This window comes from Podarcis muralis, chromosome 3 (genome assembly GCF_964188315.1).
Source record: "Podarcis muralis chromosome 3, rPodMur119.hap1.1, whole genome shotgun sequence".
Taxonomy (NCBI): Eukaryota; Metazoa; Chordata; class Lepidosauria; order Squamata; family Lacertidae; genus Podarcis; species Podarcis muralis.
The window spans coordinates 45,949,959-45,963,510 of record NC_135657.1 but is presented as its reverse complement, the minus strand read 5'-3'; the positions used below and the strand labels follow the sequence as shown (position 1 = coordinate 45,963,510).

General features: G+C 42.8%; 1 protein-coding gene across 5 annotated transcripts in view; it reads right to left on the bottom strand.

The window, feature by feature from the left end:
- Positions 1-13,272, bottom strand: part of ARID4B (AT-rich interaction domain 4B) — an 81,623-nt gene extending 68,351 nt beyond the window's left edge. For 3 of the 5 annotated variants that reach the window (XM_077925781.1, XM_077925784.1, XM_077925785.1), the window contains exons 1-2: positions 12,993-13,272; positions 11,776-11,838 (exon numbers count right to left, since the gene is read on the bottom strand). In XM_077925781.1, the coding sequence (XP_077781907.1) occupies positions 11,776-11,781 (6 nt within the window). In that variant the 5' untranslated portion in view covers positions 11,782-11,838; positions 12,993-13,272. Of the gene's footprint in view, positions 1-11,775; positions 11,839-12,008; positions 12,100-12,992 lie in introns of those variants that run through there. The other 2 variants (XM_077925782.1, XM_077925783.1) reach the window with 2 other exon arrangements.
- Positions 13,273-13,552: the final 280 nt, after the last annotated feature.

Here is a 13,552-nt window from a genome sequence, read left to right as displayed (position 1 = left end):
CCTTCTATGCTGTTACTATTTTTTTATTTTTTTTTACATAAGTAAAAAGTGACCTTTCCCCATCTGGCATGGTGGTGTGCCTCGAGATTTTTTTCATGAAACAAGTGTGCCTTTGCCCAAAAAAGGTTGGGAAACACTGAATTATTCTATTTAATTGAAACTTAATTGAAATACAGTGTCTTGTATTTAACATTAGGTCCTCATGCTTGCAATTTATGTTTCATTACATTCTGGTTTAAAGTACCAGGTCCACAATCCAGGAAGTTAGAACAGGAATGTACCTTCATAAAATATTTCCTACAGAGAAGATGGAGTATATTTCCCTTACAACATATTTTATCTGAAATATTACTATGTATCTTAGATAAAACAAAAGTTATTTGAATCCAGGATGTTCACATGTGATATGATTCTACCTTTTTGTGCATGTATGTTTATCATATGAGAACTAAGTGGCCCTGGTAGATACAAAATCTTGATAAACTGTACTATCTTAGGTGGAGATTAAAGAGGAAACTGCAAGGTAAGTTAGTTTTGAATACCTACAGACACTGCACTTCCTGGCTAAAGCAAATCATGCAAGACAGTTAACCAAACATGAAATCTTTGTAGAAAAGTTATATAACCTGAAAAGCTGTTACATTCTTTGTACAACAAGACAATCACTATTTATGTGTGCACGCTCCAGCAAGTGTTTAAATTCATTTGGGATATGAATATGCTAGCAAGAATCCCATGATGTACCGACAATGGGTATAGAAAAGCTGGAAAATGAGTAAGTAGTGCATAAGGTGCTCTGAGAATGGTAAAATCAGTTAATTTTATATTATCAGTATTATTATTATTTCTCATTATTGGATTGAATTTTAGTTGCTTTTTCACAAAAGTAACCCAAAGTAACTTAAAAACCTGGTACATTCATTAAAATGAAGCAAAGTAAGAACCACTATACATACATAAGAGAGGCCATAAATACCTGAACCACTCTAGACTAAGGGCTAACAATCTGGATAATAGGAAATGTTTTTGCCTGGCACCTAAAAATAGATAGTGATGGTGCCAGGCATGCCTCCATTGATAAGAGCATTCCACAAGTGCGGAGCCACCACTGAAAAGGCCTGTTCTCATTCCCCCACCCTCTACTCCTTTCTCAGAGAGGACACATTGAAAAGAGACTCAGAGGACAAACACAGGGTCTGGGTTAGTTCATGCTTTTTAAAAAACTGATCTGAACAATTATTTACAAATTAACTGAATTAATCATACAAATTCAAGAAAAAAGAATAATCTTCCGATGTTATTCTTCTTTGGGGGGGGCAGGGTAACTCTACTATTTTATTAACATACAGATGTTTAAGACCATATCAAATGTGAAGTATGATACTTTCAAGCATGTATTAGTATCCCTACTTTTTTTCTTTGGGCCTAGACACTTATCATGCCAAATCAGTCTAATACAACCCTGGTGACAGGGTTTTGGCATAATTGCTTTTAAAGAAAAGCATGGGTGAACCCTGCTTAGATCTTTTCTGTTTCTGGAACTGTATAGCCTAGATTTAGAAGCCAGGCCAATGCATAAAGGACAGACACTGTAGCAGCTGGCTTTGGTCTCCATCTTTGCGAGGAAGAAAGGAACAAACATTCAAAGAAAAATTGAGTTCCACTTCTCCTAATTGCAATAGTATATAATTTACACTAGACAGCTTCTTCATCATTTTAAGTCATGATTTTAAGTTAACTAGGCACTGTACATGATTTCAATGCACAGGTTCCTGCTCATGATCTAGAGAACGTGAGAAAAGAGGGACATGATTGGAGGGATAAAACCTTGCACTTGTTGAGTAATTTTACACAGAATCAAAAAGAAGAGAAGCTAAACAAAAGGGAAAAGAATCAAAGGAATAGAATAGATCAAGAGGGAAATTCAAGAGGAACTCTAAACAATTTATTAAAAGAGGGGCAAATATAAGGACTACAAATGCCCCAAGGGAGAGAATTCAGTATATAAAAGGTGACAAGAGAAAGGTTAAAGATAGCAGTTGCCACACCAGAGAGAAGAAACACGTACCAGAGACCACTACTACAACTTAAGTGCACTACTTGCCTACAAGCAAAGTGACTGTTATTTATTATTGCCATCAAAGGATAATGTAATATGTTTCACTGCTGAGAAAACAAGTCCATGTTCTGATAGAGAAAGATCTAATTTACAGAGAGCCATTACAGAGCAAAATCCTAAGACCAACGCCAGCAGTGGGTTTTAAGCTTGTGAGACAATACTGAACAGGTCAAAAGAGAAAACTATAGGATGAACCCATCGTACCTGCAAGCAAAGTACAGAACAGATGGGGAACCTCTGCCACAGTGAGGCTGTTTTCCCCCCAACCATGCCCACCTGCCTGGCATCTGATGCAGCAGGTAAAACTATGGCTGCAAAGGAACTACCAGGAGCCTTAGGATGTGCTCCTGATGGTTCCTCTGCAATAAGGGCTTAGATTTAGCACCTTTTAAATCTGACACAAAATTCTAGGCCCATTAATTCTTAGACATGCATGTCAGCCTCTTCTGAGATAACCTGTAGGGTTGATATTTCTGAGGGTGATATTTAATGTTGCACAAGTGGATTTTCCCTACCTCCCTACCCCCACATCCCACCAAATCTGCTCTAAAGTCCTTCAACTCTTCAAAGTAGATTTGGTGGGTTGCAGGTAGAAGAGATGAAGGAAAAGTAGATGTCAGTTTCACTAGAACACAGACACAATTGGATATTACCCAGCAACTTGCAATTTTATTCGTTTTTCAGTATCCCCAGAGTTGCAAACCTGTGAATTGTTAGGAAAACATTTGCCATATTTTCATAGCAGTAGGTTTAACGCTAACTTATCACTAATAACCGTATACCATTTACTAAACTATACTGCTCAACTGTTAATTAATTGTGAACATGTTAGGGACTAACTTTGAATGAGACCCTTGGGGTGTCCCTTTGTTTCCTCATTAATTGAAGACATTTACTGCCAGAAGTGGGGTTTGAATGGATTACTCCCTATTACCGTATTTTTCGCCCTATAGGACGCACTTTTCCCCCTCCAAAAATGAAGGGGAAATCTGGGTGCGTCCTATGGGGCGAATGCTGGCTTTCGCTGAAGCTTGGAGAGCGAGAGGGGTCGGTGCGCACCGACCCCTCTGCCTCTCCAGGCTTCAGGAAGACATCCGCAGCCTAGGCAGCCCTGCGGGAGTTCCCGCAGGGCTGTCTAGGCTGCGGATAGCAGCCTGCTTCCCGGAGTGTCGGGCGCCCTGAAAGCAGAGCGCCCGGCGCTTCGGGAACACATTCACAGCCTAGGCAGCCCTAGGTTCCCCGCAGGGCTCCCCACGCTGCGGATAGCAGCCTGCCGCCCGGCGAGCGGGGCGTCCTGAAGCAGAGCGCCCCGCGCGCCGGACAGACATCTGCAGCGTGGGGAGCCCTGCAGGAGTTCCCCGCAGGGCTCCCCACGCTGCAGATAGCAGCCTGCCGCCCGGCGGGCAGGGCGCCCAGAAGCAGAGCGCCTCTCGCGCCGGGCAGACATCGGTCAGCCCCACAAGCTCGAGGGACAGCAGGGAGGCGCAGCGCCGCCATCCCGCTGTTCCTCGACCTGGTTCGGTTTCCCCGACCTGCTTTTGGGGGGGGGGGAATAAAGGAATTTTTTCTCCCCTTTATTTCCCCCCCAAAAAACTAGGTGCGTCCTATGGGATGGAGCGTCCTATGGGACGAAAAATACGGTAGTTCTTTCTTTGTTACTGATGATTTACAGAGTGAGACTGCTAGAATACTGGTCATGCTGGCCTTAGAAGCCAACAAGACTCTGCGGACATTATAGGTCAGGAACCACTCCACTCTCCAGCTCAGAATGGAAGTGGTAGCTCATCTTTGTCATACTGTGCTTCAGAGCCACTTGAAGCACTTCTGAAGTACTGTGTAGCTGCAGAGCTAATCTCTCACCCGCCTCCCCAGCTACAAGTTTGAGAGGTTGCCAGAGGGGAGAGGAATGTTCAATGTAGTAAGGTAATTTATGGGCCTCTGAAAAGGACGTTCTCCAGGTTGTTGTTATTACAGGTGGTTATTTAAATGATTGCTTTCCCCCAAGGTTTTTAGTTATTTTTATCTTATGTGTAAGCCACCTTGAGTCCATGTCAGGGGAAAAGGCAGGAGACATGGACTCAAGGCGGCTTACAGACAGGATAAAAATAGCTAAAAACCTAGGGAAAAGCATTAATTTAAAAAAATAAACATTAATAAAATTGAAACTATCTATATGATCTATTTTAAAACGTACAGATAATTACAATAAAAACAGCATGGCACCAGCCTTTTCTTTAAAAGTTATGACCTGGTAATTCTACACACTATCTGGGTTCATAAGAAGCAGTTATATGGTGTATGAATTTGAAATATCTGCATCTAAATTTAAACTTAAAGTTTGTCAGATTTGTTCTGCAAAATCCTTACATGCTTCAGCATGTAACAAGACAGTGCTAGTAAACTGCTAACATTGCACAGGCTGCATTACACATGTATGTTTTCAAACAAAGTAGTCTCACACTATACAAGTATTATTTGTGGTATCCCAATGGAAGCCCTAGTCTGAACTATGCTGGGACAAAATATGTTTCAAGGAACCATGAATATGCAAAATAACTGCATCCATATTCAAATTCAGTTGTTTTTCTCCTAGGGAAAATGATACTTCCAAGAAGAAAGTGTTAGCATATCATTGTCCAAATATAAAGGGAAAATAAGGCACAAAAACATTTTCCTGGTTTTGTATTTTATGACAATCTATCATTTTGTTTAAATTCACAGACAAGATACCTGCTACATCTGTCACTCTGGATTCTCTTGCTAAGTTCCAAACATTACTAAGACATTTTCCCCTTCTGACCAGAAGATAGAAATGATGAGAGCTGGGGTCCAACACTTCCTGAAGGACTGCAGTTTCCCCATCTCTATTTTATTGTATTACATCTCTCTCTCTCTCTCTCTCTCTCTCTCTCTCTATATATATATATATATATCTATAAACCCACACAACATCAAAACAATGTCTCTTATTTAACTGGGATAAACCCCACATTTTCTTCCAGGTATTTGTCTATTTCTTGTTAGTTTCTTCTGTAGAATAAAAAATCAGAAATACGGTAACAACTTCTCTACTCAACCCTTTAACAATTTGGAATTTTAAAAGACGTTTAATGATTCACTTTCCTATAAACTAAACTTACTCAGTTGACTCCAGAATTGCCCTCATGGGAGTTCCACTCACACAAGAGGAAGAGGGCAGGGATGCAATTTTCACCAATTCTTCCTCCCCTCTGCAGCCATCTGCAGTGTTAGAAACTCAGATATACAGTGGTACCTCTGGATACGAACGGGATCCGTTCTGGAGCCCCGTTTGCATCATGAGCAGAACGCAACCCGCGTCTGCGTGTCGCGATTCGCCGGGTCTGTGCATGCGTGTGAATTCATTCTGCGCGTCTGCGCAAGCAGCGAAACCCGAAAGTAACCCGTTCCGTTACTTCCGGTTTGCCGCGGGACACAACTTGAAAAGATTTAACCTGAAGCAACTTTAAACCAAGGTATGACTGTATAAGCTAATCTCCAAATGGCACACCTTAAACCTAGGTTATGGTGCTACAACATTTGTCCAGGCACCTTTTTTTTTGCAATGAAATTATTGTTGTTGTTGTTGTTGTTGTTGTTGTTGTTGTTGTTGTTGTTAATTTCTACACCACTCTATGTTTTAAAGAAAAAAATCTCAAAGCAGGTTCCAACACATTAAAACATCAAATAAAACAATCCAGAATAAAATAAAATCAAGCTTCCAAGAAAATATTTCATATCCTTCTCTAAGTGATATTTTGCTTTCCCCATATTTATTTACCTGCTTAATTTATATAGCTGCCCCACAGCAGAAGTACTCTAGGAGGCCAGAGTGGTATAGTGTGGTACAGTGTGTTGGACTAGGACAGGGGTCTGCAACCTTTAAGACAAAAAGAGCCACTTGGACCCGTTTCCGAAGAAAAAAAAACTGGGAGCTGCAAAACTCGTCATTATAAAAATAACTTTTTTGTCACTTTTTTATTATTTCTTTGTTTGACCCCTCAGAATTACTCCTCCTCATAGAAATAAACGTTAAATTAACAAGTTACCTTTTTGTGTGTGTGTTCTTCACTCCCCTTCAAAACAGTGACCAGCGTACATGCCCCCTTTCAATGCAGTGACCAGCGTACATGCCCCTTACAATGTAGCAGGTGACGTCGGGACGGTGCGTGACTAACACATGCACCATCCCCATGCGACGTCACAACCAGTACAGCGCCCGCCACAGTGGGGAGTGTCGGGGCGCACAATGCGCCTCCTCCCCTCGCTAGTATCTGCCCCGGAGCCGCGGCAAAGGTGTAAAAGAGCCACATGCGGCTCCGGAGCCGCGGGTTGCAGACCCCTGGACTAGGACATGGGAATTCAGGGTTCAAATCCCCACTCAGTCATGAAGCTCACTAGGTGACCTTGGGCCAGCCACTATTTTTTAACCATTTAAGGCAGAATAATTCTAACTGGGGATCCCTTTCCTAATGTACATAAGTCAACAAGGTTCCAGACATTGTCTTGTCTGCCTCTCTAGTACAGAAATCTACACTTCCAGCAATTTTCTCACCCAAAGTCAGCATGGAGGAAAAGAGTTTTTGTCTACTGTATAGATAACTTGGGGGACTTGCGATCTCTCCGGAAGCTATGCTGCTAATGACCTCTCCTAAATAATCCCAGCATACAGAAGAGAAGCTCACCTCCCTTTCTCCACAAAGGAGGAAGGAAAGGAATAGTTTCTCTCGCATTCCACTGGATCACTGTATAAGGTAACAGCAGTCAAGATACTGTTCGTACCATCCACTGAAGTCTACTGCAAGGGCAAACAACTTTCACTTCTATGAGTTCTCTGCAATTGCCACTAGTCTCAAGAAAGCATGTGGTGGTGGCAACCACAAACAGATTTGTGAACTCCTAGTAGCAAACAAACTAAACAAAATTATTTCAAACATTTCTTCATCACAGTGTTTTTCAATTAAAGCAGATCTCTTGGATTATTCTTTGTAAAGCAACAGACCTTATAAAATAGCACACAATAGCTTTGTGTAAGTATTTTGTTTCTGTTATTGCATTAGAGTTATGTAAGAAGATGGAAGGGGGTGGAGAGAAAAAAATAGGGCAATGGCAGGTTAGATAGGTTATGAAAGTAGCATTTCTTTAAAGAAATGCTTGTTTACATACCCTAACAATCAGTTCTAGAGATAAACATCCCATAAGTATTTCCTTCCTTCCTGCTTTAACTTACTTGTAGTGCATGTACTCTTAAAAGCATTCCTATTCTAATCCTGTGTTTGCTTCTACACAGTTGGCAAGAAAAGTAAAACATTACTACATTCTTAACTAGGTTACAGCACATTGTCTGCAAGAACAATTGAGCTCTCAACCAATGCATGATAGTACTACAGTATTTGTCTTCAGGCTGTTTGTGTAGAAACACCACCACAAATGGCTGATATTCCTTCATAGTATTATATTACAAAAAGACAGCACTGAAAACATTTACAGCCTCTCTTATTCATTACATCAGTGATTTGCATGGTGGCAGAGGTCATTTTTTATAATAATAAAAAATAATTGAGCAGGGAGTTGGTAAAGAGAAGGAGTGTATATATAAACTAAATAAATGTTAGCATACACTCTTCAAAAGCAGGATTAAAGATATTTCACACAACCTGTGCCACATAGCCAGTGTATACACCTTTAATGACTAAATTTTAAGACAAGAGCAACAGCACATGTCCATTTGTCCTTAGTACTTTATGTTTTATTTTTATGTGTCTATTATGTGTCTTTCAGATATAAAAAAGAAAGCAGCAATAATAGGATCAAGAGCATAAAGCATTCATCCATTCATTCACTGTACTATCCATCAGATTTGCAGATTATCCAAAGTTGTTTTCTACTACTACTACTACAAAAAAAATTGTACCCCGCCCATCTGACTGGGTTGCCCCAGCTACTCTCAACAGAATATACGAGAACACAACAAAAGATCACACATTAAAAGCTTCCTGATACAGCTGACTCATATGTCAGTAGCAGATCACATCCATGTTCCATGTTAGTAACCAATTTTTATTTTATTTTTAAAATGTATAGACTGATTGTCTATATATGGATCTAGATTAATTATCTGATTGGTGGCTTTATCTGTCTCTATGACGACTCCAACCCATAATGTCTGAATGAATATACACTGCCACCAGATATGAAAAAATGTTCCCATCGCCACACATCCTCTTCCACATGCCAGACATATGAAATTTCCTAACATTTTCTAAAAGAAGATGGGGCACAAGTGGCTATCAACAGACATTTATGGAGGAATCAGAAACCCAACAATCCATTTATACTGTATTAGTTTTTATACTGGAAAGCTGCATATACTGAACCAAACCTTATAAAAATTTGACTCAAAGACTGAAGACTGCTGCTTCTATCAAATGCCTCCTATAGTGGAATATATGTTGCAAGCACTGCCTCTGATATTAGATAGTTAATATATTCATCAATAAGAGTTGTTCTATTGAAGTACACTTATAATTTAGCATGAGTGGCTATTTGTGAAGTCGAGGGAAATGTGTAATAATTCCCATCATACATACTGTGAAGGCCAAAGGAAATATATAATAATTCCCATAACAAATAAATTACTACAGTTTTTCATGCTGACCACTGGCATACTGTGCTAATCAATATGTAGTTATTAAGAGCACTATGTGATTAAAATGGGGTAAGATATATTTAACACTTATTTGCACATCCACTGTTTCAGGATTTTCAGTTGATCACAAACCTATAATATATGAGTTTTGATACCATGCATTCATTCACACAAAGGGACTAATTGTCTTGGAATTCATACAGATGCTCCTAGGGAGTATCAATAAATCTTAATAATAAAGGCAACTTACTAAGCCATAAGCAGGAATGTGAAACTATATTTTTACCTACTTTACGATGCCTAGATTCAAGCGTGTTCAACTCAAATTATATTTATCATCAGGTTGCCAATAAGGGCTGCAGCACTTGTGCAACTTCAAGCAATAGCAAAACAGCAAGCTGGGAACAGAAATGGGAGTTTCCAGACTGATACCCTAGAACATGAACCAAAAAAGACAACACTGCCTCCTTCACTTAAGGGAACAGCCAGTAGCCCCATCAGTCAGAGCTTGTGGCATTTGTTCTAAAAATAATTTCAGTTCCTCAGAAGTACCTCTGTAGAGCTCTATCACACAATTAAAAATTTCACTGCTTACTTTTATCCACTGAAGCACTACCTTCAACATCACTTTACAGATCACATTCATTCTAGGAAAACACTGAATTAACAGAAGCAGAAAAACAACCACCCTTGCTTACTGACCTATTATTCTAGTTAGTGTTACCCTTACAGTAGTAAAGGTATACTATAAAACATTCTTTAAACATGATATTAAGGGAAACAATGAGTTCTTTTCTAAAAGTTTAGAGCTGAAATTTTAAACAATATGCTAGCCATTTGCAAAAAGGCAGGCAGTTAAATTGTGACACAGTGAAACAGAAGAAAAGGTACTAGAGGATATATACCACAGAGCCTGGCAACTTCTTCCACAGTACAGGGCAAAAAGGAGATGAGTCACAGCACCAAACATGCTACGGGGTGAGCTCCTGACTAGCCAGCTCTTTATTTTTCCTTCTGTGCACATGTATCACAACTATGAATCAAAGCTCTGACATGCAACAGAATGAGGTCTGAAGCAGGATATTCAGAATTCAATGCTGCCACAGCATACTGAATGAACAAACTATTCTCTCTCTTATACTACAGCTGTCAGCGACCAAAGCCATACGGCAGCTAGTCCTCTCAATGGAGTGGCAAAAGTTTGCAGCTTTTTGTTTTAGCCAAACTATACTTTCACAAAAGGGCAGAAGTCACTTCAACCTCTTAAGTAACTCATATGAGAATCTGGGAGAAAGCAAAGTGGGCATTTCCCAAAAAGTAGGTTTCCGTCATGATTTTTTTAAATAACATCTGAACCTCTTTATAACAGAATGATCTATTTTATTTCAACTCTTTCAAACCAATCCTATGAACATTTATTTGGGATTAAGCTCTGCTGAACACAGTGAAACACTTCTGAGTAAACATATTATATTCCAGACAAGTTTTCAGATGCTAAAAGCATTGGCCAATACAGAGAGAGTAAGCATGTACAGAATCAGGCTGTGCCAAGATTGATATGACCAAAACTATAATGTTATGGTACTAAAATGCTAAATGCCTGACTATATCCATTCTGAAGTATGAAATACACTGTAACTTTCATTTTACACACATATCCTAAGAAACTGAAAAAAAGCACTCAGCACTTTCGAAAGTGTTTATATTTAACACTGACAGGGTTTTAAGTTGTTACAGAGTGAAGACTGCACTACATTTCTTACATTTTCAACAACATGTGAACTGCATAGTTCCATACTTCAGAACTCCATGGCTTGCTATAATCACAATATCTGATCATGAATCTTTCATCTGACATAAGACTTGCATATATAAAGAAGAATGAGTGCTGCATATTTTTAAAACAAATAGTCTTTAGATGAAAAAGACTATTCTTTCACTTTCATTATAAAAAAAAATCTTAATGTAAAAAAACAGATTTGGAATCAACTCACCAATTCTCTGAAAAACAACTATTTTATCAAGAGAAGACAGCCATGGAGCTTATTTCCAATTTAAATTGTTTGAAACATTTGATTTTAAGTTAGTGTTTCTGGCACAGCTGATGTAGCTTTCCACATCCCTCAAGAAAGGCCTTACTCAACAGAGGAAGTAGCTTACAATATTTAATAACAAAGATGGTAGGCAGTACTTATTATTCAAGTACTGTGCAATATTCCATTTTCAGTTATTCAGTAAGTGCCTCTAACAGGTTTGTAAAGCCTTGAAAACCAGATTTGGCCTTTGATAAGGGGCTTGTCCTGGATGTTTAGATAATATGCTACACCAGGTTCTGTGTTCATGGACAGTACAGATTTAAAAATAAGGAAACCATTATTAATATTTTTTCCATCACATTCTCTTTAAGACACTGACCACCAGCTGTCAGCGCCTTTCAGTTAACGGGCACATGTCATGCAAACACTTACTGCATCCAACAGTGAAAGGCTGTTTTAAATTTCTTTCTGCATCTTGCAGCAATTTTTTTGCTGCAGCTATTCCCTCCCAAACATACCCCTTCAAGCAGCCCACAAATATAAATTCAACGGGGCTCGTACGATAAAAGTAAACTGAATCTATTGTTTAACCCCAACTGATTAAATACAACTGCTTAGTGGAGCTTCCCGCCCCACTTCATACTTTACGATGGAGAGCAAATGCCCCCTATTCCTCCACCAAACTACCAAGGGCTGGCCCAGGCAGACATGCCCTCAATCCCCACGGAAAGGGTGTTGCAGAAAAACTCCAGCATACCAGATTTATATTATGCTCTCAGCACAGTTCACGGAGGGTTTACCAAAACCGAACCAACACACATTAGCCGGAGGGCAGAAAACAGCCTGCAGTCGAGGTCTGGAATCGGCTCCAGTCAGTCCTCGCACCGAGGCAGACATAACCCTCCGCCGGTTCCTCACCCCCGCCCCCCCGCCCGCCCCATTAGTGCTTTTACCTTCATGATGAACTCAGGCTGCAGTAGAAAAACCCGAAAGAGGTTGAGCTGCCGAGGCTGGACCTGAAATTTAAAACAAAGCACTAAGCCACCGCACCACCCCTTTTCCGCGGTCCGCGAGGGAAGCATTTCTGCACGAGCTTCTCCCCCCCCCCCAAATACTCCCCCCTCCCTCACCCCCTGCCTCTCCTATTCCCTCTACGCAGGCCCCTCTTTTCTCCACCGCCACAAACCACGACCTCGCCGCTCCAGCTCCCGCTTCCTCTCGGAGCCTCACACACGGCGGCTCGGCTTCCCCCTCACTCGCTGCCTTTGACGCCATTTCTGTCAGAGGAGAAACTTGCCACAACAACAACCGCTTCTTAACCCCCCCCCCCCGCTCCGTCCCCGTCCCTCCTCCTCTACGTCCGCTCCCCCTCTCCGGGTACCGCCTGAGGGGGAACGAGCCCTTCGCCTTCGGCTCTCTGGGAGCGGCTCCTACACCCATAGCAGTATCCCCCCCACAAACAAAAAAGTGGGGAGGGGGTGCCGCTGAATAAGGGAGACGAGAGAGGCAGGTTGCGGGGTGTCCAGCCAGGACGGAGAGGCGCTTTCTCGTCCATGCAGACACACACACACACACACACTCACTCTCTTCCCTGCGGGAGGGGAGGCTTCTCCATTGTACTAGGACAAGGAGCGAAGAGTGGAATGGGGGGGGGGGCTCCTCCCCATGCCGCTTAAAGAAAAGCGGCTCCCCAAAAGATCTCCCAGCAACCTGTCTCGATGCCTCTCTCTCTCTCTCTCTCTCTCCGTGTGTCCCCCCCCCCCCAAATGCTGACTCCGCGGCAGGAGTTTCGGCAACAGCCGCAGCTCCCCTGCTCAGAGCTGGTCAGCGATCGAGGAATCCAGGAAAGCGACGGTCAGCGAAGGAGAAACAAGGGACGCCTTGCCTCCATCTCGCCTCCTCCAAAGGCGGCTCCCGGACCACCCCGCTTGCCCGGCTCCGTCCTCCGAGGGACCCAAAGATTTCGGATTCGGGAGAGGAGGGAGGGGGGCGATCGGCGAGTCCCGCCGCAGCCTCAACAAGGAGAAAAACAACAAACCAGGAGCGCTCTTTCCCCCCTTTCTCTCTTTCCCCCCATGGCCCCTGCAAAAGGCTCTCGCCTGCACGGAGCGACCCCGCCGGCCACCCGAGGCCACCGGGGCCAGGGAGATCTTCCCCGGGGCTACGTTACCTTTGTTCCTCGGCTGTCGCCCGCTTGCTCGCTGGTCCCCCCTAACCTGCGGAGAGGGGGGGCGAGGAGGATGGAGCCTCCTCCCAACGCTGGACCTGATCCCCTGGCCGAATACCACGCTTCTACCGAGCAATCGCTGGCTTGGCTCCGAAGGCAGGCGAGGCCTCCCGCCCGGCGACACCGGGGGCCAATCCCGCCCGTCCGAACCCCGGTGGCGACGGCGACAGCAGCGGCTCCTCTCCAAGCTGTTCACTACCCTCCCCCAAAACCCGAAGCGTGAGTGACAGTTCCAAGCCCGCCCTCTCCCCGCCTTGCCTCTTCGCCATTGGCTTCAAACCAGCAAGGCCCGCCTACTTCTCAGCGCCATTAGCCCCGCTCTCCGAAACACTGATGTAATTCTCTCGCCAGTTCTATGGAAACGGAGACTCGGGCGGCGCGCGGGCTTCTGGGTAGCGTGGTTTTCCACCAGCCCCCCTTGCCGCAGCCCGAGAGGGGACATGCTCCTCCTCTGTACTACAATTCCCGATGTGCATCGGGAAGCAGCGAGGAAAATGAGAAAA